The 22630-nt window shown below is 46.8% G+C and overlaps 1 protein-coding gene across 1 annotated transcript in view; it reads right to left on the reverse strand.

The window, feature by feature from the left end:
- Positions 1-4134: 4134 nt before the first annotated feature.
- Ttc9 (tetratricopeptide repeat domain 9) overlaps positions 4135-22630 on the reverse strand; it is a 37720-nt gene continuing 19224 nt past the window's right edge. Inside the window, exons 2-3 of the mRNA XM_085698075.2 lie at positions 11312-11494; positions 4135-8125 (exon numbers count right to left, since the gene is read on the reverse strand). Coding sequence (XP_085554201.2) covers positions 8046-8125; positions 11312-11494 — 263 coding nt within the window. The 3' untranslated portion in view covers positions 4135-8045. The remainder of the gene's footprint in view (positions 8126-11311; positions 11495-22630) is intronic.

A 22630-nucleotide genomic window follows, 5' to 3' on the forward strand; every position in this document is an offset into this window, starting at 1 on the left:
AAAATTGATCCAGTCTAAAAGAGAAAGAGAGTTCATACTTGGGATCCCACGCCTTTAATCCCAGCACTAGGGAGGTGAGTACAGGAGTGGTACGGCTGGCCAGAGAAAGGAAAATAAAGTTGGAGGCGACAGGCACTTATTGTAGTCTGAGGTTGCAGTCAGAGGACAGTCTGAGGACAGGGTTGCCCTTTTGGTCTGAGGATTCAGCAGAGGTAGAGGTCTCTCTAGTGGCTGCCTGCTCTGCTTCTCTGATCTCTCAACTTTCATCCTCTGATAACTGACTCCAGGTTTTTATTAAGAACAATTAGAATTTGTGCTACATTGTTATTATTATTATTAAAGGTTATTATTAAATAATTATCATCATTATCATTATTAAAGATTGTTTCCCCTGTTTCTTTTGACTTTTGGATCTGGGACTACTAGAAATAAGATGATCCATACTATGTTTCTAATCCACAGTGCCATTCTAGACAGAATGAAGAGGCTGAGATGGGAGAACTGACAATACCAGACTCCATCTATGGTGCTTAGGACCTCATGTTTGGGAGCAACGGTGTATGAAACCTGTTATAGAATTTCTCTCTCAGAGAAATCACGTCTTTAAAAAAGCTTTGTGTTTGTGGTGTCTGTGTATATGTTCACGTGGACACATGTGTGTACATGTGCACGTGGAGGCCAGAGGTCAACACTGGGTGACTTTTAACACGGACTACCTTATTTTTTGAGATAGGCTCTCTCGCTGAGCCAGGACTTAACTGGAAAGCAAACACCTGGACTTTCCAGGGTCTCTTGGATACTGGTTCTGAATTGACGCTGGTTCCAGGAGATCCCAAGAAACATTGTGTCCCTCCAGTTAAAATATGGGCTTATGGAGGCCAGGTGCTTAATGAAGTATTGGCTGAAGTCTGATTCACAGTAGGTTCAGTGGGTCCCCAAACTCACCCTGTGGTTCTTTCCCCAGTTTCAGAGTGTATGATTGGGTTGGAAATGCTTAGAAGTTGCCGTAATTCTCACACTGGTTCTCTGACCTGTGGAGTGAGGGTTATTGTGGTTGGAAAGGCTAACTGGAAACCTTTAGAGTTGCTGTGGTCATGGTGTCTCATCACAGAAACTCTTGTAAAGGAAAGCATTCAACTGGACTGGCATACAGTTCAGAGGTCTAGTCCATTATCAGAATGATGGGGAGCATGGGGACACACAGGCAGATACGGTGTTAGAGAGGTAGCTGGGAGTTCTACATCCGGATCTGCATGCAGTAGGAAGAGAAAAAGACAAGGGGACTGGCTTTTGAAACCTCAAAGGCCACCCCAGGCCACCTCCAGTGACGTACTTTCTCTAACAAGGCCACACCTCCTCCAATAAAGCCACACTTCCTAATAGCACCACTCCCTATGAGCCTATGAGGGCCTTTTCATCCAAATGACCATAGTCACCAATTTAGCTAGACTGACTAGTCAGTAAGCCCCAGGATCTTTTTGTCTCTATCCCCCCACCCTGTACTGGAATTACAGTTATGCTCCTGAGGATTTGAACTCAGGTCCTTGAACTCAGCACTTTTATCGACTGAGTCATCTTCCTAGCTGTAGGGAGCACTAGTCTTAATTTCTGACTATATTCAAACAACACAAACAGCTGCTTGAGGAACCCGAACAGATAAAACTGTAGAGTCTTCTGTGTCTTATTTTCTCTCAGGCCTTGGCCCTAAAAAGGTAGCAAAGAACCAGGATGAGAACTCCCTGACATCTCTTTAGTGTTATAGGCAGGGGAGGAGAAACGAGATTGTCGTTGAGCCTGGTCTAAACTTCACACATCTCTCCTTTACCATCCAGGCTGTCCCGGGATATCTCCCTGCTCCCTCAGGATTGGTATAGTTGTTCCTTTCTTTGTGTGCCCCAGTGTCTTCAGTGACACTGGTTGGTGATGCTATCTTTCCCCTTTGCTGGTGTCCTGCGAGTCTTGCAGGCAGAGGCATGGCTGTTCTAACCACCGGACCTTCTTCTGAGGAGCACACGGCGGCAAATACCGCGTGGAGGGGCAAACGAGTGAGTACAGTGCCTCTACTTTCTTCAGAACAAAACAATTCACAGCATTGAGATGCACATTCCCAGATTAGGGGCTTTGCGAGCACGTTTTGGTTTAGGGGAAAGAGTGCTGTTTGTCAGCAGGAAACAGGCCCGAGTTCCAGTTCTGACTGAACTGCTTACACGCTGTGTGACCTTGGATAGGTCATCAGACTGAATTTGACCGGTCGTGTCTATAAGAGGGTACAGCTATTTCACTTCACGCTCCCTTCCACTTCTAACCTTCCTTGAGACTTCAAAAACAGGCCAGTGTAGGCCTCCTTCCAGAGGCGCTATCATCAGCAGCTGCATCCCAACCTTCTTCAGAGGCCTCCTCCCTCCTCTCCCTCTCCGATGTCTTAGCAAATATTAATAGCCGAAGGCATCGCTGCCTGCGGTTTTTAATAGAATCTAATTTCAGTCCATTTAGAGTGGGACTTTTCATGCTGACTCGGTAATTTGAACTATGCCATGCCTGATGGACAGAGTGCATTCTCCCTGCCTCCACCACCTGCCCCGGGGTGCCTGGTGCTGGAAACAGAGGCTGGAACATCTTACTCAAAGCAGCTGCCCCATTAGTAGTTTGTCTGGACAATGGTCTTGTGATGGGGATGCTAAGGGCGCTGCAAGGAGAGTGGGCAGTTTCCCTTCTGTTCCCTAGCAGTGGCTTCTTCCTTGCAGCGTGGTGCCGGTGCCTGACTGCTTGTCCTCTCGGGTGAGTTGTCAGGAAGAAAACTGTGCTCTTTGGGTATGACCAGAGGACATCAAGTTCTGAAAATCATCCAGTGTTTCCCATCAGTTGCTATGGAGAGCCCCTGAAGACTCCATATGGGGCTTGCTCTGTTTCCTACCACCCCTCCCAAGAACTTAGCCCATTTGGCCAGACTTACACAAGAGTGCTGAGTGGACGAATAGGGAGGGCAGGCATAGAGGTGCTGTCACACTACGAATGAGGAAAACTGAGGCTGAAGAGGGTGGGGAAGGAAATGACTGTTTATTCTTTGCTCACTCTGTTGCGGACACTAGTGGGAGCCAGTTTCTTAATCCCCACAACACCCTTCTATGTGGGTTAAAAAAATGAGAGCCAGAAAGGTAAGTAACTACCTGTGATAATGCTTCACCTGTCTCCTGTAAGATGTCACGTGGTTTGAAGTGATGGAATGAGTCTGCTGGCCTTTATCAGTGCTGGCTGGCCCTTTACTGTGCCCAGTCATCAGAACTTTGTACACACTCTAATGCCCTGGGCATTAATTCTGTAATTCTGATCCATTGGGTCTGAAGCTGAACCCGAGAGCTTGTACTTTTAAAAAGCTTAAGTGATTACGATGTTTGGGAAAGCAAGGGTTGGAGTGCACGGCTTCCTTGCCAGCCCAAGTCTTCCGGGAAGTTCTCATTTCTCAGAAGCACAGATCTAGTCTAGCCCCGCATTATACCACAAGCAGTATCGGTCGCCGAATCCACCAGTCATCCACCGCAGGTCCTGTGCTCCGCAGCTTCAGAACACCTACAATGTCAGACATTCTGATTCCAAAGAAACCCGAGCACCTGCTTTGGGGAACACACACCCAGGCAAGGAGAGAGGTGAATGTAAAGAGGACATTCTGACCAGTGGTGGCAGACACCGCACAGTGGTAGGGAGGCTTTGCTTTATGAATGTACACTAGGGTTTGGTGAGTGACCCTGGGTTAGCGCTTCAAAGAGTTACAAGGCAAAGATAGGGTGGAGTGTGAGGAATGTCCCACAAGGCACAGGGGCCAGTATGGAAAGCTGCACAGACCCAGCTCAGTGGCTCAGGACGACATGACTATGGAACGGAGGATACTTTCAGAGGGCCAGGGTGAGCCTGCTGAAGTTAGAGTGGGACAGTACAGGAAAGACCTGGCGCGTTATGTCAAGGAGCGATGAGAAGTGACCACGCATCTTGAAGCTGTGGAAGCACCTGCTTGGGTTGCCTCTTAGACACGAGGGTCTAAGACACGGGCGGGAAAAGCTAGCAACATAGGACAAATTAATTGCAGAATTAGGAATTTATGTATGTCAAAAAGCACCATAAATGAAAGCAAAGCTCCCGGAAAGCATGTCCGTAGCATTTCTTGATGAAAATAATATTCTTAAAGTTACAAACAGATAATAAAGATAAACATAGATAGTGATGATCATACTAATATCAAATAAATAGAAAGTTCACAAGGAAAGAAATACAAATGGTCAATAAGCATATGAAAAAGTTATTTACCAATAATCAAAGAAAGTTAAAGCAATAAGCTAGAATACCATTGACAAACCGTTATTTGCCTATCAAATTGTCAAAGATGTGAAAAGAGATCATACCGAGTGCTTGCTAGGGCCCAGAGAGCAGGGCAGTCTGGGGGCTGCAACAGGACAGTGTTTTTCATACAAACTTTCTACAGGGCATTGGCGACATGAATCAAAGTCCTTGAAAATAGCCAAGCAATTTCCTTCTTGGATTACATCCCAAGGAACTCGTCATAAACATGTGCAAAATTTAGCGACAAGAATGTCAGTTACAACATTATTTACAATAAAGATTGGGACCATTCATCTATGTTTGTAGATAGGTTACAAAATAAAGATTCACCCATATCATGAAGACGCTAGCGGAAAAAAATCCAAAAGATATACTGAAAGCCCATATCGTGTACAGAAATAAAGCAACAGAGGAAAAACTATCTGCTATGCTACCACTTGTGAGTAATAAAAGAACATATATACATATCTGAAAAAATGCGTATCTCTAGTGGGGTACAGTAGAGACCAGAGGGAAACTAGCTGTGCACAGACAAGAGAAAAACTTACCTCCAACTACGGAGTTCATGTACTATTTGAATTTTGTATACCTGTGCATATATTGCATATTCTAAAATATAAATACACATTGGAAAAGTAAGTTATTAAAGACTATGTACAGCATGGTCCAGCTTTCTTCATTAAAAAACAAACAAAAATCAGTGGGAGTATGTGCACACATTTATGCCAAGAAAAATGAAAAAATGTGCCGAAGGATAAAAATGTGGTTGTGTGAGGGGCTGAGCTTCATCCTTAACTTTCCTTAAATGTTTTACAATAAATATGGAACGGTTTCGTAGCGCAAGTAAAAGTCTGAGTTTTATGCCGCGGGGTCTCTCACAAAAGTCCACACAGTGCAGTCCGATCCAGGACAAGTGCTGTCTACACAAGTTCAGTCAAGACACTCATCAAGTCTGTAATTAGAGTACAGTCGTCGATTTTAGGAGCTGGGGGAAAAGAAAGATTACGCAGCCCTCTGAAGACTTTGCCAACAAATGAGCAGAAACGTCAACCCTGCCACCCCTTAGTGTTAACTAATACCCCAGGCAGTCCCTTGTCGGGAACATCACTTAGGTCTGGGTCACAGTGAATAGGGTTTCTGTGAGCCTATTTCTCTGAGTCACTGGATAAGACAATGGCTAGACACTTGTCCTCACCTCGTTGTGCTTTCTAAGCATTCTCTTTGGGAATGACAATGATTTTATCCCTATGAGTATAGCCCTGACCCAAAACATCCAAGCAAGCCTTCTCTCTTGCCCCTTTGTTGGGAATAAGTATGTAAATCATTCCTAATGCATTGAAGAACAAGGGGCGAGCCTGCCAGTTTGAACTCATTCTGTAGATCACCTTTGACCTCATTCTTGTCAACTTATAAACCCTGAGCCTAGGGATGGCATTGGGGGTTGAGGGAATGGGCTAGGCATATGCCAGGGCTGAGAGAAGGTTGGGATTGGGGTCATGTGAAGTCATTTTGGAGGAAGAATACAAGATATGGTCGAAATCGGGGAGAGAAGAAGGGAATGCGGTACCTGGAATGGCTTTTTCCTTTTCTTCTTCTCCAGAGTCACTGTGGACTTCTGGATATTTCTAGCACCTTCCTGCAGCCCCCATTGAAAGTATTTTGGGAGCTGTGTGGATAAAACCTGTGCTGCTGGCTGCTGGGCCCTGCAGCAGTGATTGGGTCTTGCAATGGCAAAGTCACTGAACTAAACAAGTGACCTATAATTCACTTCATGTTTCTCTTCTGCCTTCGCTATAATTGTGATCCTTTCTCGCTGCTGGCCACACAGTGAAGAATGCCAGGTGGGTTGTTCCGATTCATGCTGCCCCATCAGCAAATAGAGCAACTGACACATAGATTTACTATTGGGTCTTGATTGTCTTCTCCCGGATGGTCACTGTTCAAGCCACTGGGGCTTCTGGTTTCTGGTCTCTTTTTGTCTTGCATTCATAAACATAAGGTGGACAGGGCACTGTGTTGAACATTCCTAACTTAATGCAAATATTTTTCTACTCAAACAGTTGTTACTGTCCAACAGAGAGGCAGCTAAGCACAGGATAGTTAATTGCAAGAGCTCTGGAGTCAGATAGATCTGATTCAATCAATCCTAGTCATGTCCTGCAAGGCCATGCAACCTCAAGAAAGTTAATTTTTTTCTGGCTGTTTTCTTCTTCATCACCTGGGAATAATATCTCACAAAGTGATTATATGAAAGAAATGAGATTGTCCATGTAGAGATCCGAAGATAGAGCATTTAATAAATCCTAACTATTAACATTATTGCATCTGTATATATTTTAATTTTATACAACAGTGTCTCACTAAGTCACACGAAAAATACATGAAAGTGCCTTGGACATGTGTAAGCGTCCTACACATTAGTGGCGTCATTGGTGACAACCTCCTATGGATTTCTCAGCTGTCCTACCTCCGGGAAGACTGGGACTGCATCCTATATTGCACTGCGGTGGGGGAACGGCAAGCCCCCGAGAGATGTTTCAACATGGCAAAGCATAAAACGCGTACGTGTCAGGAGATCAGGCTGGGATCCGATCAGTTTAAGGCAGGAGAGTCAGTCTGCAGTCGAAATTATCAATTCAAAAAAACTTTGTTATGTGCTAGATATTGAGTTCAGGCAATTCTGTCAAAGAAAAGGGGCGGGGGCTTGGACAAATCCTCACAAAGCCAAATCCTGGAGCACTCTCCACAATCCCAGCCAACTCCTCAAAGCATAAAAGCCTGTGGCCACCATGAAGGTTAGTCCTGGCTAACGGTCACTGGCTTTAGGGGAAGTTGTAGGCCACTCTGCCTGAGGGACAGGAAGGGAAAGGAAATGAGGGAGTGGGCTGCTCTCAACAGAAACGACAGGAACTGAAGCCTGGGAGCTAGTTTTTATTTACATTATTAGCCCGGTCCCTCAGCCCACCCAAGGCTCTTTCTTCCCCTTGTCGTCATCTTTCCCTCTTCTGTCACCTACACAGTCTGCTCTGCTCCCAACATTTGGCCCATGGCACCCTGCCCTTCTGCTGTCACAGCTGCCTGCTGGCTGGGAGGCGGGGGAATGGTATGTGTGGTCACCAGAGGGCACCGAGAGTGGGCCTTGATGGCATGTGAAGCCTGCCTGGCAAAGAACTGACCTCCCAGAGTGAGAGAAGAAAGTACAAGCCTAGACAAGTAAGGGTGTGTGGCAGGAGCCCAGGTGACTAGCGGGTGGGGGTGGGGGGAGTCGGAATTCACAATCTCAGCCTTGGTTCAAAAAACGCTTCTCCCATTCATCAGCCCCAGGTTTCTTTCAGTTTCCTCAAGAGGCTCTGGTTCATCAAGAAGGTGTAGAAGGTTCCAGACCGTTGGCTCTGCACACCTGCCAGGCTCTGAAACATTGGCCCAAGTCGAAGCCACAGTGCTGTCCCCAGTCCATGAGACTCTTCCCCAGCTGTCCCATTTGCTGGTCTGCTAGAAAAGAGAAGTCCACATCTGGGCCACCCCGCCAAGGTCCAAGAGTGCCTCTCACCTTCTCGCACTGAGAGTAGACAGAGTCGGGGAGCAACAGGAAGGACAAGGGGTACAGAAAGAACCGGGGAGAGAGGGAGAGAACCCACACACGGGGACTCTCCGCCAAGGATGCCTGGAAGTCCCTAGTCAGGCATGGGTGTGGCTTGATAGAGGCCTCTTGGCTACATGGCTTCTTTCTCCCTGTGGGAACATCTGCTGAGCTTCATCTCAGTCAGCTGGATGTACCGAACCACATTGGTGTCTGCGGGGAGAGAAAACACAGCTCAGGGACTGCCCAGCATGGGTTATGGTGGTGTCTACAAGGACGGGGGCATGAGCTAGGTTTAAAGTTTGGCGACAGACTAGACTCTTTCAGTCAGAGTCCCGTCTGCTTAGGCGGTAACCAGATGCCGGCCTCTTCCTCATGGCTTCTCCCTAGCAAATGGAACCAGTCTACTGTGGTTACCTGACCCGGTGGACAGTAAGTGATCTCAGTGGTTCCGGTGTCAGCACAGTTAGTTGAGAGTCTGCTTGGCATTAACCCTCAGGTAAGCCACCAGCGTCTCTACCCTTGTGTCTCAGTCAGCTGAGAGTCTGCTTGGCATTAACCCTCAGGTAAGCCAACATCCCTACCCTTGTGTCTCTTTTGTAAGAAACAATGTTCATTTTTCATATCTACTTTGTGATTTTTCTTTTGAGTTAAAAAAAAATGTTGCTTACAGCTGAATGTTCTGGCAAGTACCTGTAAATCCCAGCACTGGGAGGCACAAACCTGAGGTTCAGTTCAAGGTCATTCTTGACTGCTTAACCAGTTTGAGGCTAGGCTAGCTTGGGCTACACGAAATCTTATCTCAAAAAGCTAAGCAAACAAAACATTTGTAATGGAGGGGGTTGCCCAGGCTTGCCTTGAACTCCTGGAATCAAGCGATATTCTTACCTCAGATTCACAGGCACTTGGGACTACAGGTGTACATACACCATTGTGTCTGCTTGGGCTAGGCCTTTTCAGCCTTCGTTATCTCATCTAGTTTTTATTGAAGCCTGCAAGGAATATATCCTGACCTTCACTATGGCAAAAGGAAGACTGGGACCTGGAAACATTAAGATGCCCAGGGAGTCAGCCATATGGCATGCCCTTTAAATCCCATCACTTGGGAGGCAGAGACAGGCAGATTTCTGTGAGTTAAAAGCCAGTGTGGTCTACAGAGTGAGTTTCAGGACAGCCAGGGTTATGTAGAGAGACCCTATAGCAAAATAAGTAAATAAATACAAATTAAAAATGCTCAAGGAGACATGCAGTGATTGGCATGTCTGCCCAAGCCTGATTCTCCTGGGACTCATAATACCCTTCTCATAGAGTCGCTGTGAGAGCCAGAAGAGGGAAGTCAAAAAGTGCTTAACATAGCAATCAATGAACATTAGTTGGATGTGTTGTTTTACTTAACTTAGGAGCTTCAGAGGACGTTGCTCCATGCTTATTTTTGTCTTTGTGAGTACAGCCAGACAACCACTTCTCAACTGAAGCATTTTCTCCTAATTCCAGTCCTTCCCTTGAGTGGCTCATTGTGTGCTGGAATCATTTAGTTCAAGCACTTACCACAGCATGTGGACCACACGGCTGCCTAGAATTCCTACTCGTGGAAATAAAACTGATATAGCGTCATGCTTAAAATCCCCAGGCATAGCATCCTTCCTGTACTGGCACACATTGCAGGTGCTCAACACAACTCTGTTGGAGGAGCTTACTTTTAGTTCTAAATTTGCTTACCATATAGTCGGCAGACCACACTTTATATATAGAAAACAAGCAAGCCATACATAACAATGGAGAGGTAGTCTTTAAAAAGACAAAGAATATGCTCGATGTTTGAAAATTGAGAAGTTCTTAGAGATATGGATTGGAGGAACTCTTGCTGTCTTAAGGAGTCCACCACTCGAGCATTAACACTGAGCCAAAGTCATTGCCTACAGTTGACCTTGTCAGAGAGGCCCTCTGACCACCTGTTCTAAAACAGTGTTCCTTTCACTCTGCTTAATCTCCTTCATAGCATTTACCGCTGCTAAATAAGGCACCATCTACCTGTCTGTGCTTCCTCCATTGTAACAAACTTTCCTTGCTGGGTGTGGTGGCACACGCTTGTAATCCCAGCACTTGGGAAGCTGAGGCCAGAGGATGGGGAGTTTGAGGACAGTCTGAGAGACACAGCGAGACCTTGTTTCAAAACAAACAAACAACAACACCCAAACTAAAACTCAAACCCAAATAACACAAGTAACTTTCTCTTGTGTTATCCAGACTGGTCTTGAAATCCTAGGCTGAAGCAATCCTCTTGCCACAGCTTCCTGAATGCTAGGACTATAAGAGCAGGACCTGGGCACAGCAGCACTAGAAGAACAGGACCCTGGGCACAGCAGCACTAGAAGAACAGGACCCTGGGCACAGCAGCACTAGAAGAACAGGACCCTGGGCACAGCAGCAGCCTTTTCTTGCTCACTGCTCATGTACTCATCACCTAGACTAGTTCCTGGTTCACTGCACTACCTTAACAAACACTGAGGGAATGAATGGATGGTGGGAGAGCTAATACACACTATGTAAAGGAATGTGATCTGACTGGAAAAGTCGGTGTATGCTTCCTGAAAGATGCTACCCCTAGACTGATCGAATGAGAGCTCACCAAGGCCAGCTGGACTGGGACTGAACGAGCATGTGATTAAACCGGATTCTCTGAATGTGGCTGACATGGGGGCTGACTGAGAAGCCATTGACAATGGCACTGGGTCTTGTTTCGTCTGCATGTACTGGCTTTTTGGGATCCTGGTCTGTTTGGACGCTCACCTTCCTGGACCTGGAGGGAGGGGGGAGGAACTTGGACTTCCCACAGGGCAGGAAACCCTAACTGCTCTTGGGACTGGAGAGGGAGGAGAAGAGGGAGTGGGGGGAGCGGGAGGGTATTGGGAAGAGGGGAGGAAGTGGAAATTCTTATAAATAAATAAATAAGTTAAAAAAAGAAAGAAAGATGCTACCCCTAGCATCAAAAGTTTCTGTCCACATCTGTCTTGTCAGCCAACCGTGGACTTATGGGAAAGAGCAGGCACCTTCTCATCTGCATCCCTGGTGCCTAGTACAAATTGTAACGCACAGCAAAAACTATGTATCTGTTTTTTGAATCAGTGATGAGACCCAGTTTTGAATTGGGAAAGGCAAAACTCAACTCTGTAGTGTATCTGAAGAGAAGAGGGGCCCAGGGTCCCTGGGCACCAGACCCCAGGTGAAGACACGGACCATGTGCTCTCCTCAGTCCAAGTCTAACCTATGCCTGAGGCCTTGTTTTCTATTCCTGGGCCCACCTAGTTCTGTCAGTCACAGACGCTGTCTCCTACAGTGAGCAGGCCCCAGGGAGTGTCAGGAATGCCTGTGCTGAGAAAGAAGGGATAGCTGTCTCACCTGTGGGTTGTCGGGTCCTTGCTTCTTTTAGGTAGTAGAGAGCTTTGTCATAGTCCCCTAGATGATAGAAGGCCACACCAGACCTGTAAAGGGCCTTGAAGTTCTCTCCTTCTTTTTTTAGGACCTTAAGGCAATACTCCTTGACTCTCTCATAATTCACCAGCTCGGCCTGGAGCAGGCAGGCTGTGGAAGGAGGAAAAATAAAGAGAAAACGCCATTACCAAAACTGGCAGGGTCTGAATAGCTCCTGCTCGCTTAGCTTATGGCCCACAACCCACATGGGTCCCAGGAGAGCTGTGAGTGCAGCCCAACCCATCTGTAGATGACAACATTGTCATGTTACAGCACTAGACACCCCTGCCTCAGTCTTTCTGCGTTCCAAAAATCAATGGCTAGAGGACCAGTTTCATCACCAACAAGTCACATAACTAAACATGTTACATAGCCTTATATCATGGACCAAGTTATGTCTCCCCTAAAAGATACATGGGTACTATCAACTGTTGGTACCTGAGAACACAACCTTTACGAGAGACAAGAGTTCCCTGGAGGCAATCGTGTTAAAAGCAGGTCATTAGAGTGGGCCCAAATGATGTGACCGGTTTCCTTATAAAGGGGACATAGGTACACACAGAAAAACAATAGGAAGGGACACAGAGAAGATGGCCTTTCTGTGACAGTTGCAAGGAATGCCTGAGGCTCCCATGTGTAGGGAAGAGAATCTGGCTGTGCCAGGAAGCGAACTCCAGAAAATGGGACAGTCTATCCCTCACAGCCTTGCAAAGGAACCAACCCACCGCCACCTTGATTTTTGGAGTCCGAGCCTCGAGAACTATCCGACAACACATCTATGTGACCTGAAGTCATCTAGTTTATGGGACTTTGTTGCAGAAGGCCAAGAAAGAAGCTATCAAAGGCAATAGTAATAAGGCCAGCTAATGCTTGTTGACTGACTACTTGCCTTGCACCGGAGATATGCCTTACCATTTTATATGCATTTATCTGATGTAATCCTCAGAATATTATGGTGTCAGTACTGTTATTACTCCATTTTACAGATAAGGAAATTGAGCCTTCAAGAATGTAAGAATGTTCTTGAGAGTACACAATGTGCAAGAAGCAAGGATAGGTTTAAACTAATGGCTGGCTCCCTGGCCTAGATTCCTCCTTATCAGATTGATGGGTGTGGGGTACAAAATAAGGACCATAAAGTACTTAATACACGACTTGGCATGCACGGAGCATTCAAATCATGTTTTTAAACTTCACTGTAGCCCTGTTCAGCTTGTGCTCAACCTCTGTTAAGACAGGTCTTTGTCTTTCTCCTTCCTTCTTCTTTCTTTCTGAGAGGGGGAGTTTTCTGATGGGCTAGTGGCCAGCTCGTACAGGACCCATTCTGGACATGGAGCCCTAGGTGTCGAAGCTACGGGTGGCAGGTGCTCATTCTGTAACTAGCCATATTTGAATAAAGCATCTTCTCTTGAAGGATTTTCTCATTAGTCTGAGCCACAGGGCTGGGACAGAGTGGGAATGTATCTGGAAGAGGCTGAAGCGTCTCGGGGCCCTGGGTACGTCACTGGGAACCTGCTGAGATGCTCCGCCATAGTTCGTAAGCGCTGACTAAGCCTCATTGTACACACTAAGGCACATTGTACACACTGGAAGGACTGCAGATAGGGCAGGGTGGGACGGTGTCTGTCTGTTTCCACAAATCAAATCAAAATAGAGACACTGGACCACCCATGGCCAGCCTGAGCAGGGAGTTGAAAGGCTGCTGGCCAATGTGCAGTTGTCTCTTGGTGTTCTGATTACAGAGAGTCTTCACAACACAGGCTGTGTGTGTGTGTGTGTGTGTGTGTGTGTGTGTGTGTGTGTGTGTGTGTGTGATACAGGGTCTCTCACTGTCCTGGGTGGCCTGGAACTCTCTATGAAGACTAGGCCGGTCTCAAATGCTCAGAGGTCTACCTGCCTCTGCCCCCGCCTCCAGAGTGTATTAGAGACCTGTGCCGTCATGCCCAGCTTTAATCTTAATAGTTCTAATTTCACTTCTTTCCACCCCTTCAGTAATCTTCCGTCACACATTCTGAACCTAAACCCATCCCTTCGCAGACTCTCAGGTGAACCACACGAACTCTCCACCCGAGGGGTATGAGAAGCAGGAAGTGAACGAGATCTAGAAACCAACCCACCCGGTTTTCCTAGCTGCTAGGCAGAAAGCCAAAAGCCAGACATCAGGATCAGGGGCGGCCGACTGCTTGCCCTTGGGGTGGCGGTTCACCCAGAATCACAAGCTGTTGGTACACCAGAGGCTCCTTTGCCGTGAGCTGATGCCATAACCTCCCCTCCACATTCAGCAGTAGGGTCCTGGACACTGCTGTCCCTTCCCCTGTCCCAGGCTATGCTGATGGGGGAGGGGCTTTGAAAGGGGGTGTGCCTGGATGTGATTCCACTGACAGCTACCTGTGTGGCTCCTGTCTGCTCCTACATCAGGCTTTTACATCTGCTCTTAGAGCAGAAGGATTTCCCCTGTGTAGCTTCCCGGTGCCCGCCGTGTCTGAAGCCTTCGCTGGACATCTCTAAACACACGCTTCTGTTTACTGACTTAGAAAGTCTAAAAGTCTAGGAAGGACCTCTGCTTCTTTAAAAATGGCTTTCCTTCCTTCCTTCCTTCCTTCCTTCCTTCCTTCTTTCCTTCCTTCCTTCCTTTCTTCTTCCCTCCCTCCCTCCCTCCCTCCCATCCTCCCTCCCTCCCTCCGTCCTTCCCTCCCTCCCTTTTTATGTCTAAAGCAGCAGAGAAAGAAAGTAGGAGGCTGGAAATAGAAAAACCTCACCCTCTCCCAGCCCCTACAAGGGAAAAGCAAATCCAGTGGGCTATTTGGGCCCTCAGCTCATAAAAACGTTTCTGATTCCTTCGTAGGGAATCCCATGGGAACTGGGGCACCTGGCTGTGGTCCGAGGTTCAGACCTGATAGGAGGCAGGGCCAGGCTGGTTACAGGGCGTGGAACCCCTGCTCATACTGGAGGCTGAGCCCAGGGAGAAGAGAAGTGGGCAGCTTTCCAGACAAAGGCCGAAGCAGAAGGTGGAACTTGAGACGTGGAATCCAGATAAGGAGCCAGGGTGCCAGGCTAGGGTTTGAAAGAGTATGCAGGTGGAGAGGGTGAGAGGCTGGAGATGACCCGAGCCCTATCTGCTGGTGATATAGAGGCCCTCCTCAGCTTGGGCTGGGGAATTCTCCAGGCACATGTAATAAATCTATAGTAAGACATTTGTAGGCAGCTTTGAGGAACTTAAGAATATGGTGACAGGATGCCTCCAACTATTCACCCTTCTTCTGCAGGCTGGGAGTTTGCAAGGGGACCCTCTTCACAGAAAGGGTGTGTGTGTGTTGTGTGTGTGTGCAGAGGGCAGAAGAGAATGTAGGGTGTGGTCTAGCACGGTCTATCTTATTCCCTTGCTAATAGGGTTTCTCACTGAACCTGGAGCTGGGCTGCTGACCAGCGATCTTGTCTCTGTCATATTCTCACATGTGCTATGGTTACCGACATGCAAATGGGCACATCTGGCTTTATATGCATTCCGAGATCTGAACTCAGGTCCTCACGCTTGTACAGCAAATGCTCTTCCACACCGAGCCATCTCCGCCTCCTTACAGTAATGCATTCCTTGGCTCCCTGTCAGAGCTGGGCTCACCACCTCACACATACTGCGCGTGCCTTTAAATCTCCACCGCTCTATGGAACTGGTTCTATTTTTATAGTCCTTCATAAATGATGAAATCGAGTTCAGGAAAATTAAGCAACTCGCTGAAGGTCACTCAACTAGAAGGGGGTAGAAATGGGATACCAGACCATTCTTTCAGACTCCCCAGAGTGTGCCAGAATCGTGAAGGATCTGCATTTGAAGCCCTCAGAAACCTATACCACTCCTGGGAAGAAAGAACACAAGGCTACTGTGTCCAAGGGCAACAGGTGAATGTCTGCCTTATGGAACATGGACAGCGGTTGTGGTGGCGGAGGAGGCGGGATGGGCCAATGCACTCTCTACTCCAGGTGTTTTTAACCTATGGCTCGCAGGCCGTACATGTCCCTGGCTAGCTATGGCTGTGCCCCAACACATTTTAAGATGACAGTGTCATATTACAGTGTCAAATTTTGGGTACCCCTGGTCCATTCCTGGGGGTTGGGAGACTGCCAAGGAAGCAGGGGTTAAATTATGAGGGAAAGAAGAGAATGGAAACACTTGCGGATGATGGGAGGGGCCTCCACCCAATTTACCACATCAGGGGAGGCCTTCCTGGAAGGGTGACCTTTAAGTCAAAAAGTAAAATATTGGATGTTTCTAATCTCAGCATTATGCGCATTGGGAGCCAGGTAACTTTTTATTATAGATAAAGTCTTGGGCATTGTGAGATGGTTAGCATCCCTTGGTTTCTCTTCACCCAGGCACTAACTGTGACACCTGATTAATGTCCCCTGGAGAGGTAAAATCACTCTTGTTTGAGGTTGACTGGTCTAAGAGAAACTAAGGAAATATTTTCTAGGACTCCAAAAAGCCATATCAGGCTGGAGCTGAGAACCCAGGGAAGCCTGAGAGAAAAACAAAGCTGGAAAACAAAAACCCAGGACACCCAGACCTCCTTTTCCATTTTGGGGTAAGTGTGGATTTTCAGGATATTCATTTAAAATGGAAGCAGACAGACAGAAGGCCTGGGTCAATGTATTACATACACTGGGTGGAACCAGCTAGCACTGGGAAACCCCTGTTTTGCTCCCCTGCTGTTCCTCTTCAAGTCTGAGTCACAAGGAAATTTCTGATGAGGAAAAAGCACCCCCCCACTCTGCTGCAACCTGCTCTCCGTTTGGATGAAAGCTGAATTATGCTGTGTGGCACAGACTAGTATTTCCTAGGCTGACCCACCTTTGCCTCTAACCAAAAGAACAAAAATCATTTTCTCTTTATAGGCCTTGACTTTCTATCTGCTAAACAAGGGGCCTACACTCTGCTAAATAGTCTTCTCTCCCATCCCTTTAGATCTAGCAGCCCGTGGAAAAAAGGATTGGTCTCTTCAAGGAGGAACACAATTGTTTTCCTGGATCCTTGTCAAAAGGAATTCCATCTTTCCTGTTGAGCGAGGTATCTTCTTTAGGGGATTGTGGTCAATGTAGTGATGTTGTCTAACAAATAAAGTTTGCCTGAAGATTAGAGTGCAGAGCTAGGCCACTAGAGGCCAGGCAGTGGTGGCATACACCTTAATCCCTGGACTTAGGAGACAGAGGCAGTGTGATCTCTGTTAGTTCAAGGCCACTCTGAACTTCAAGAGATTGAATCTATCTAAAAGAGAAACAGAGCTCACACAAAGGTGATCCCAGCACTTGGGATCCCATGTCTTTAATCCCAGCACTAGGGAAGTAGAGACAGGAGTGATATGGCTGGGAGAAGAGAGGACTCTAAGGCAGAAGGAGACAGGAGCTCAGTGCAGTCCGAGGATGCAGTTTGAGGACAGGATTGCCTCTTTGGTGTGAGCATTGGTAGAGGTAAAAGGTCTCTCCCATGGCTGGCTGCATTGCTGTGATCCTTCAGCTTTCAACAAAACCCTAATATCTGACTCTTGGTTTTATATATTAAGAGCAGTTAAAATTCATGCTACAGGTAATGGTCAAGAAGTAAGATGACTTATCACCCCCCATCCCTGAGTAGATACCCCCCCCGTGTGTGTGTGTGTGTGTGTGTGTGTGTGTGTGTGTGTGTAAACTGGAGGCGAGTTTGAACTTCCAAGGCAAGGCCTCACCTAGGGAAGGCTCTTTCTTGAAGTAAATCTGTTAAACCAGGCGTTAAATCGAGAAGACAAGTCGTCTTCTGTCTATCCATCTACCCACCCCTACATCCATCCGTCATCTGTCTACCTACCTGCCTATTTATCTATCCATCATTTGTATTCTTAAAGTACTAGGAATCAAATCCAGAGCCTCCAACATACAAAGCAAGCACTCTACTACTGACCTATATCCTCAGCCCAGGAAGGCACACGTGAACTTAAAGAAGTAGTTACTTGGTAAAAGTTGCATAATGGGAGATACGTCTGCACTGGACACATGATGATGGACCAAGCATCTGTAACAACGGTCTAAGAACCTCCTTGAGGACATATCACTAGCTTTCTGATTTCTAAGGTCCCTGAGAAGTCTGAACGAACATGTCTAGAGTTGGTTAGGCAACAGAGAATAAGGAATTAAGATAAGTTTCACCCATGCTTCAGAAGACCCAGGAGGAACATTTTGCCGAGTCTAATTGGTAATGCTGGCAGTAGCTGGTATGTTTTACAGGGTGAATTTGGAGGCTGTAATCACGCTCCAATCACAGATTCCTCCTATACCCTCTACTTGAGTGATTGGGGTATTATTTTATGAAAAGAGCTGGTAGGCAATTTCAGCTCCACAAAGACAACTATATTCATAAAAATGAGAGAATTGTTGACTTAAGGAGTTCCAGGCACCCTCGTGTACACAGAAAATCTTCCGTTTGACATTCCCCAAAGCAACCACACTGAGGCCACAAGCTACAGCCTAAGAGAAGGCTCTCACGCTGGCCCGTCTTGCTGTTGTTTTTCCCGGTCCATCTGGGTCATAGTGACTGCCTGGGCAAGATGCCACCAACTGGCTTGAGATGAAGAGAAATCAAATGAGAGGAAGAACAAGTTTGTGCACACGGACTCACGGCTGACTCACTAGTGAGAGCTCTTAGCTGAAGATGAAGAGAAGAAGGGAAGAGGGAACTAGGTAGAAAACAAAGGGTTCCTGGGGCTGGGAGTGAGAGGGAGCCCTTGTCTACACAACTGCTTCACTATTCTGAGTTAGTTGTCTTGTGTCCTCCCCAAAAGACATGTAAGAGTCGTAATCTTCAGTACCTGCAAATGTAATCTTTTTATAGGTTAAAAAAAAGAGTGCCAATTTAATCAGGAGATCACTAGAGACCATTCCAGAAAGCCCCAACTGGTCAGATGGCAGAGAACAGTGGTCATGCAGTACACAGCCCCAGCTCGTACAGCTACCACACCACCCCTACTCCAAAGGCTCGGGGAACAAGCAAGGAAAGAAAGGGCAGAAAGACCAGGAAGTCTGCTGGGAGAGTGTACCTAGATATGACTGGGAAACTATCTTCATGAAATCTCAATAGCACGGTTCCCAACAAGAGCTGAACAATCCCAACACTAGCTAACATCCCAGCATGGAGGGGGGAGTGTCAAGGGCCCACCCCTGGATGAAGAGTGACTAGCAACTAAGGACTGCTGAGACAGGGAGATTAGTCATTCCCAGGGATGAGCCCTCTGATTGGTTATCCAGTATAAAGATGTGAGCCCTAAAATACACAGACAAATAAGTAACACTAAACGGACTCAGCAGGTTGTGTCAATATATTTATTCTCTCTCTCTGTCTCTCTCTCACACACACATGCATAACAACACTAATTAAAGAAAAAGAGGCCATGAATTTGAGGGAGGGCATGAAAGGGTTTAGAGGGAAGAGAGGGAGGGGAAATAATGTAATATTAATAATTCTTTTAAAAGAGGAACATTGGAATAGGCCTTAATCCAAATGTCTTTATAAAAAGAAACATGAACAGACACTGAGACAGAAATGAAGAAAGGGCCACAGGAAGACCCAGGGCAGCCTGAGGCTGTCAAGGATTTGGAGAAACATTTTTCCTCAACCTTCAGAAGGAACTGTCCCTACTGACCCCCCTGACCTTGGATCCTCAGGTTCCAGTGTGATAAGCTGTTTCCTTGACTTTGAGGCTTGCAAGACAAGGTAATTTATAGAGCCAACGAACCTTTGCTTGCTAGTCTTCTGTAGCCCAGGAGCACCCTTCACGTTCTCGGGGAGGAAGTTTTTACCCACTTTGCCCAAACATTTGATCTGCTTTTAAAGTGATTTCAATGAACATTGGCACAGCAGTAAGGCAGAAGGAGTGAAGGATCCAGACAGGTGACATTCAGAGTATTTAGTAACCGGGGTAAGATTACAACCACTCTGGGGCACAATGGCAGGGTATCGTCTGTGTTCAACAGGATAATGAGGCCTGTGAAAACACTTGTTTGTGATAAAAGGACATCATTGGTGTGTGTATATTTTATAGTGCTGGGATAAACACTGATTCTTTTTAATGTTGTTTCTTAAGGATGCCACCTATGCTGAGCAGTAGTGGTGCACGCCTTTAATCCCAGCACTTGGGAGGCAGAGGCAGAGGGATCTCAGTGAGTTCGAGGCCAGCCTGATCTACAGAGGGAGTTTCAGGTCAACTAGGACTGTTACACAGAGAACCCCCCCCCCCCCCCGCCGCCACCGAGAAACCAAAAAAAAAAAAAAAAAAAGCAAGCCGCTCACCACTCACAACGTGGTCTGCCCAGCAATGCACATGCGAATTGCAGAAAATTCCCATCGAGTGTTGTTGTATGGCCCCCCACCCCACAAAATTACAAGAGTGTATTCTTGAAAATAGGTCAGGCCAGGCAATGGTGGCACACGCCTTTAATCCCAGCACTTGGGAGGCAGAGATCTCTGTGAGTTCGAGGCCAGCCTGGTCTACAAGAGCTAGTTCCAGGACAGGCTCCAAAGCTACAGAGAAACCCTGTCTTAACCCCCCCCCCAAAAACCCAAAAAAGGTCAAAAAGCCCAATTTTACTGTTTTACAAAGAAGTTCTGATTTTCTCTTCCACATACACAAATGTTCCAGTCAGTTTTGATTTCTTGTTTTTGTTTTGAGGTCTAGTATGTACAGAGTCCCACTTATTCCAGCTACTCCCCAAATCCAGTCTAATACATACAGAGTCCCACTCGCCCCAGCTACTCCCCAGTCCAGGCTGGGTGCTTGGATCACTTACAAGCTTTCTTCCCAGAAATGTATTTTCCACACTGGGCTTGGTAAGTACAGAAAACAGTTTAAAAAGAAGTTGTGAGTCCAGGAAGAGAGGGTGGGGCTGGGGAGTGGGATAGGGAGCTCTGGGCCTATTTTCTCTTTTACAGATCAGCCTGGGGCAACCCCAGACTCTGCTGCCTGCCCACAGCCCCTTTCCTTGTCATAAAGAGTCTCCACAGTCCCAGATGGCTGACAGCTTTATGGCTGGAGTAAGCAAAGGACCACAGATTACTGAACTCCCCCAGAGTCTCAACAACACAAGAGCTAGGAGCCTAAAAGGCTGTAGCAACAAAGATGAATTTGAATAGGTTGGTCCCCAGCTCTGTAAGGCACAAGAGAGTCTATGAAGGCAGAGGACAATTTTAGCAGAAGGTAAACTATTGTTAGCTTATCAAAGCAGACACTGGTGACCAGGTTTTCTCTTATCCCTCATCTCTACCTGTAACAAGGTCTTCCTGGCTGCCAGATCTCATCCCCTACCCTAACTTCTCCAGCCCAGGGGCTGGGCTTCCCTTACCTCAGTTGCCCTTCCCTATATAATCCAGTCACTTTTGTTACCTGTTCTCTTTTGGGCCTCCTGGCTACTGCACTTGGCTCCCCTCCCTCCCCTTTCCCCTCCCCACTTTCCTGATGTGGCTCAGGGTCCTGTCCACTCAGGACTCTCCCAGATGTCCCCACCTCTGACTATGCTCACGCCTCTGAGTCAGTGACTACAATGTTCCCAGCATGATTCCTTCTGTGCACTGGGTTAGAACACCTCATCTCTCAGCACTTCAGTGTTGAAAAACGGTAACTATGGAGGTAGTTGTGATCACAAGCTGTCTTCCTTGTAGGCTTCTTACTAGGGTGGAAAAGCATCACTCAAGAGCAAGCTCTGAAGTCTAGAGAAATCCGCGGTCTTGAGAGTGTGCCTCCTAAAACCATCCAGAGAAGTTTGTTCGGTGTGGGGATCCCACTATCACATGTCCACACACTCAGGACTCCAAGGACTATGGGGACCTCTTACACGTGTTCCCCCCTCCCAATTCTAGCACTTGAGAACTGTACCTTTCTTTTGACATTGCCATTGCGTGATTCTGGGGACTGAACCTCACACGTGCTAAGAAAGTACTTTACTACTGAGTCATATGCCCACCCCTCTTTCATTTAGTTATTTTTTGATTAGTTTTTTTTGAGAAGTTCATACAATGTGTTTTAGTAATATTCATCCCTATCTCCCAAAACTCATTCCATACCTACACCCCCTTCTCTACCCACCCATTTTTGTGCCTTTCCCCCCATAATCCATGAAGTATAATTTGTGCTGCCTATTACTCTAGGATGTGTGGCCTTCCACTCCCATAGTCAATCTACTAGGGGCCACAACCTTACAGAAAACTGATCACCCCCTGCAGTTATCATTTTCCAATAGCTTCTCAGGTAGGAGTGGGACTTATACACACTTCCCTACTCCATGCTGGAGTTTCGTCTGGCTTGAATTTGCGTAGGTCTTGTGCATGTTTTCATAACCACGGTGAGTTCCCTTGTGCAGCTACTCTGATGCGTTTGGAGAACATGGTTTCCTTGGAGTCCTCCACCATCTCCAGCTTTTATAATTCTTCTGCCCACCCTCCACAATGATCATAAGCCCTAGGAGTAGGGGGTATAGATGTACCATTTAGGGCTGAATATTCCTCAGTATTTCATTCTCTGCACCTGGACCAATTGTGAGTCTCTCTTTGTTCATCACTGTCTGCTACATAAAGGAACCCCTCTGATGCCAGTTGAGAAATGCACCCATGGGTATAATGATAAATCATTAGGAGCTGGTTTAATACTATGTCAATTTTGCAGAATAATAGTAGATTTTCCCCTCAGGGCCTTGAACATGTTTAGTCGCAGGTTCTTGGCCCAGACAAAGTGCCAGGGATGGGTTTCATCTTGCGGAGTAAGCTTTTAGTCAAATGAGAAAATGACTGGTTACTCCCATGGTACTCCTGCCACTAGTGAACGAGAGAGCATGTCTTACCGGGCTGGTCATTACCGTAGCTTTCAAGGTTCACATCTGGGTGAAACGAATGATTACCCTTCTGGTGATGTGCATGACACTTCCGGAGCTGTAAAAACTACCCAGGAGGTGTGAATTTTGCAGGTAAGTACCAGCTTGATTTTTTCCATGATCTATGACTCAAGTGTGTGGTATCTTCAGTAACAGGGTTTTAAAGACAAGTTCTGGAGGATGGTAAGCAAGAGCAATGGCAACAGCCTATAATGTTTGGGGGTATATGGGACCCCTCTGGCCAACTACTTCAAAAGAAGTAACTCTATCCCTGGTACTGGGCTTTTTAGCTATTAGCCTGTGGTATCTAGCAGGGGAATTGTTGCCCTGTTATAGGGTAACTCCCCTTAAACATTTTTCTATATG

This window comes from Myodes glareolus, chromosome 11 (assembly GCF_982192425.1).
Source record: "Myodes glareolus chromosome 11, mMyoGla1.1, whole genome shotgun sequence".
In the NCBI taxonomy this organism is placed as follows: Eukaryota; Metazoa; Chordata; class Mammalia; order Rodentia; family Cricetidae; genus Myodes; species Myodes glareolus.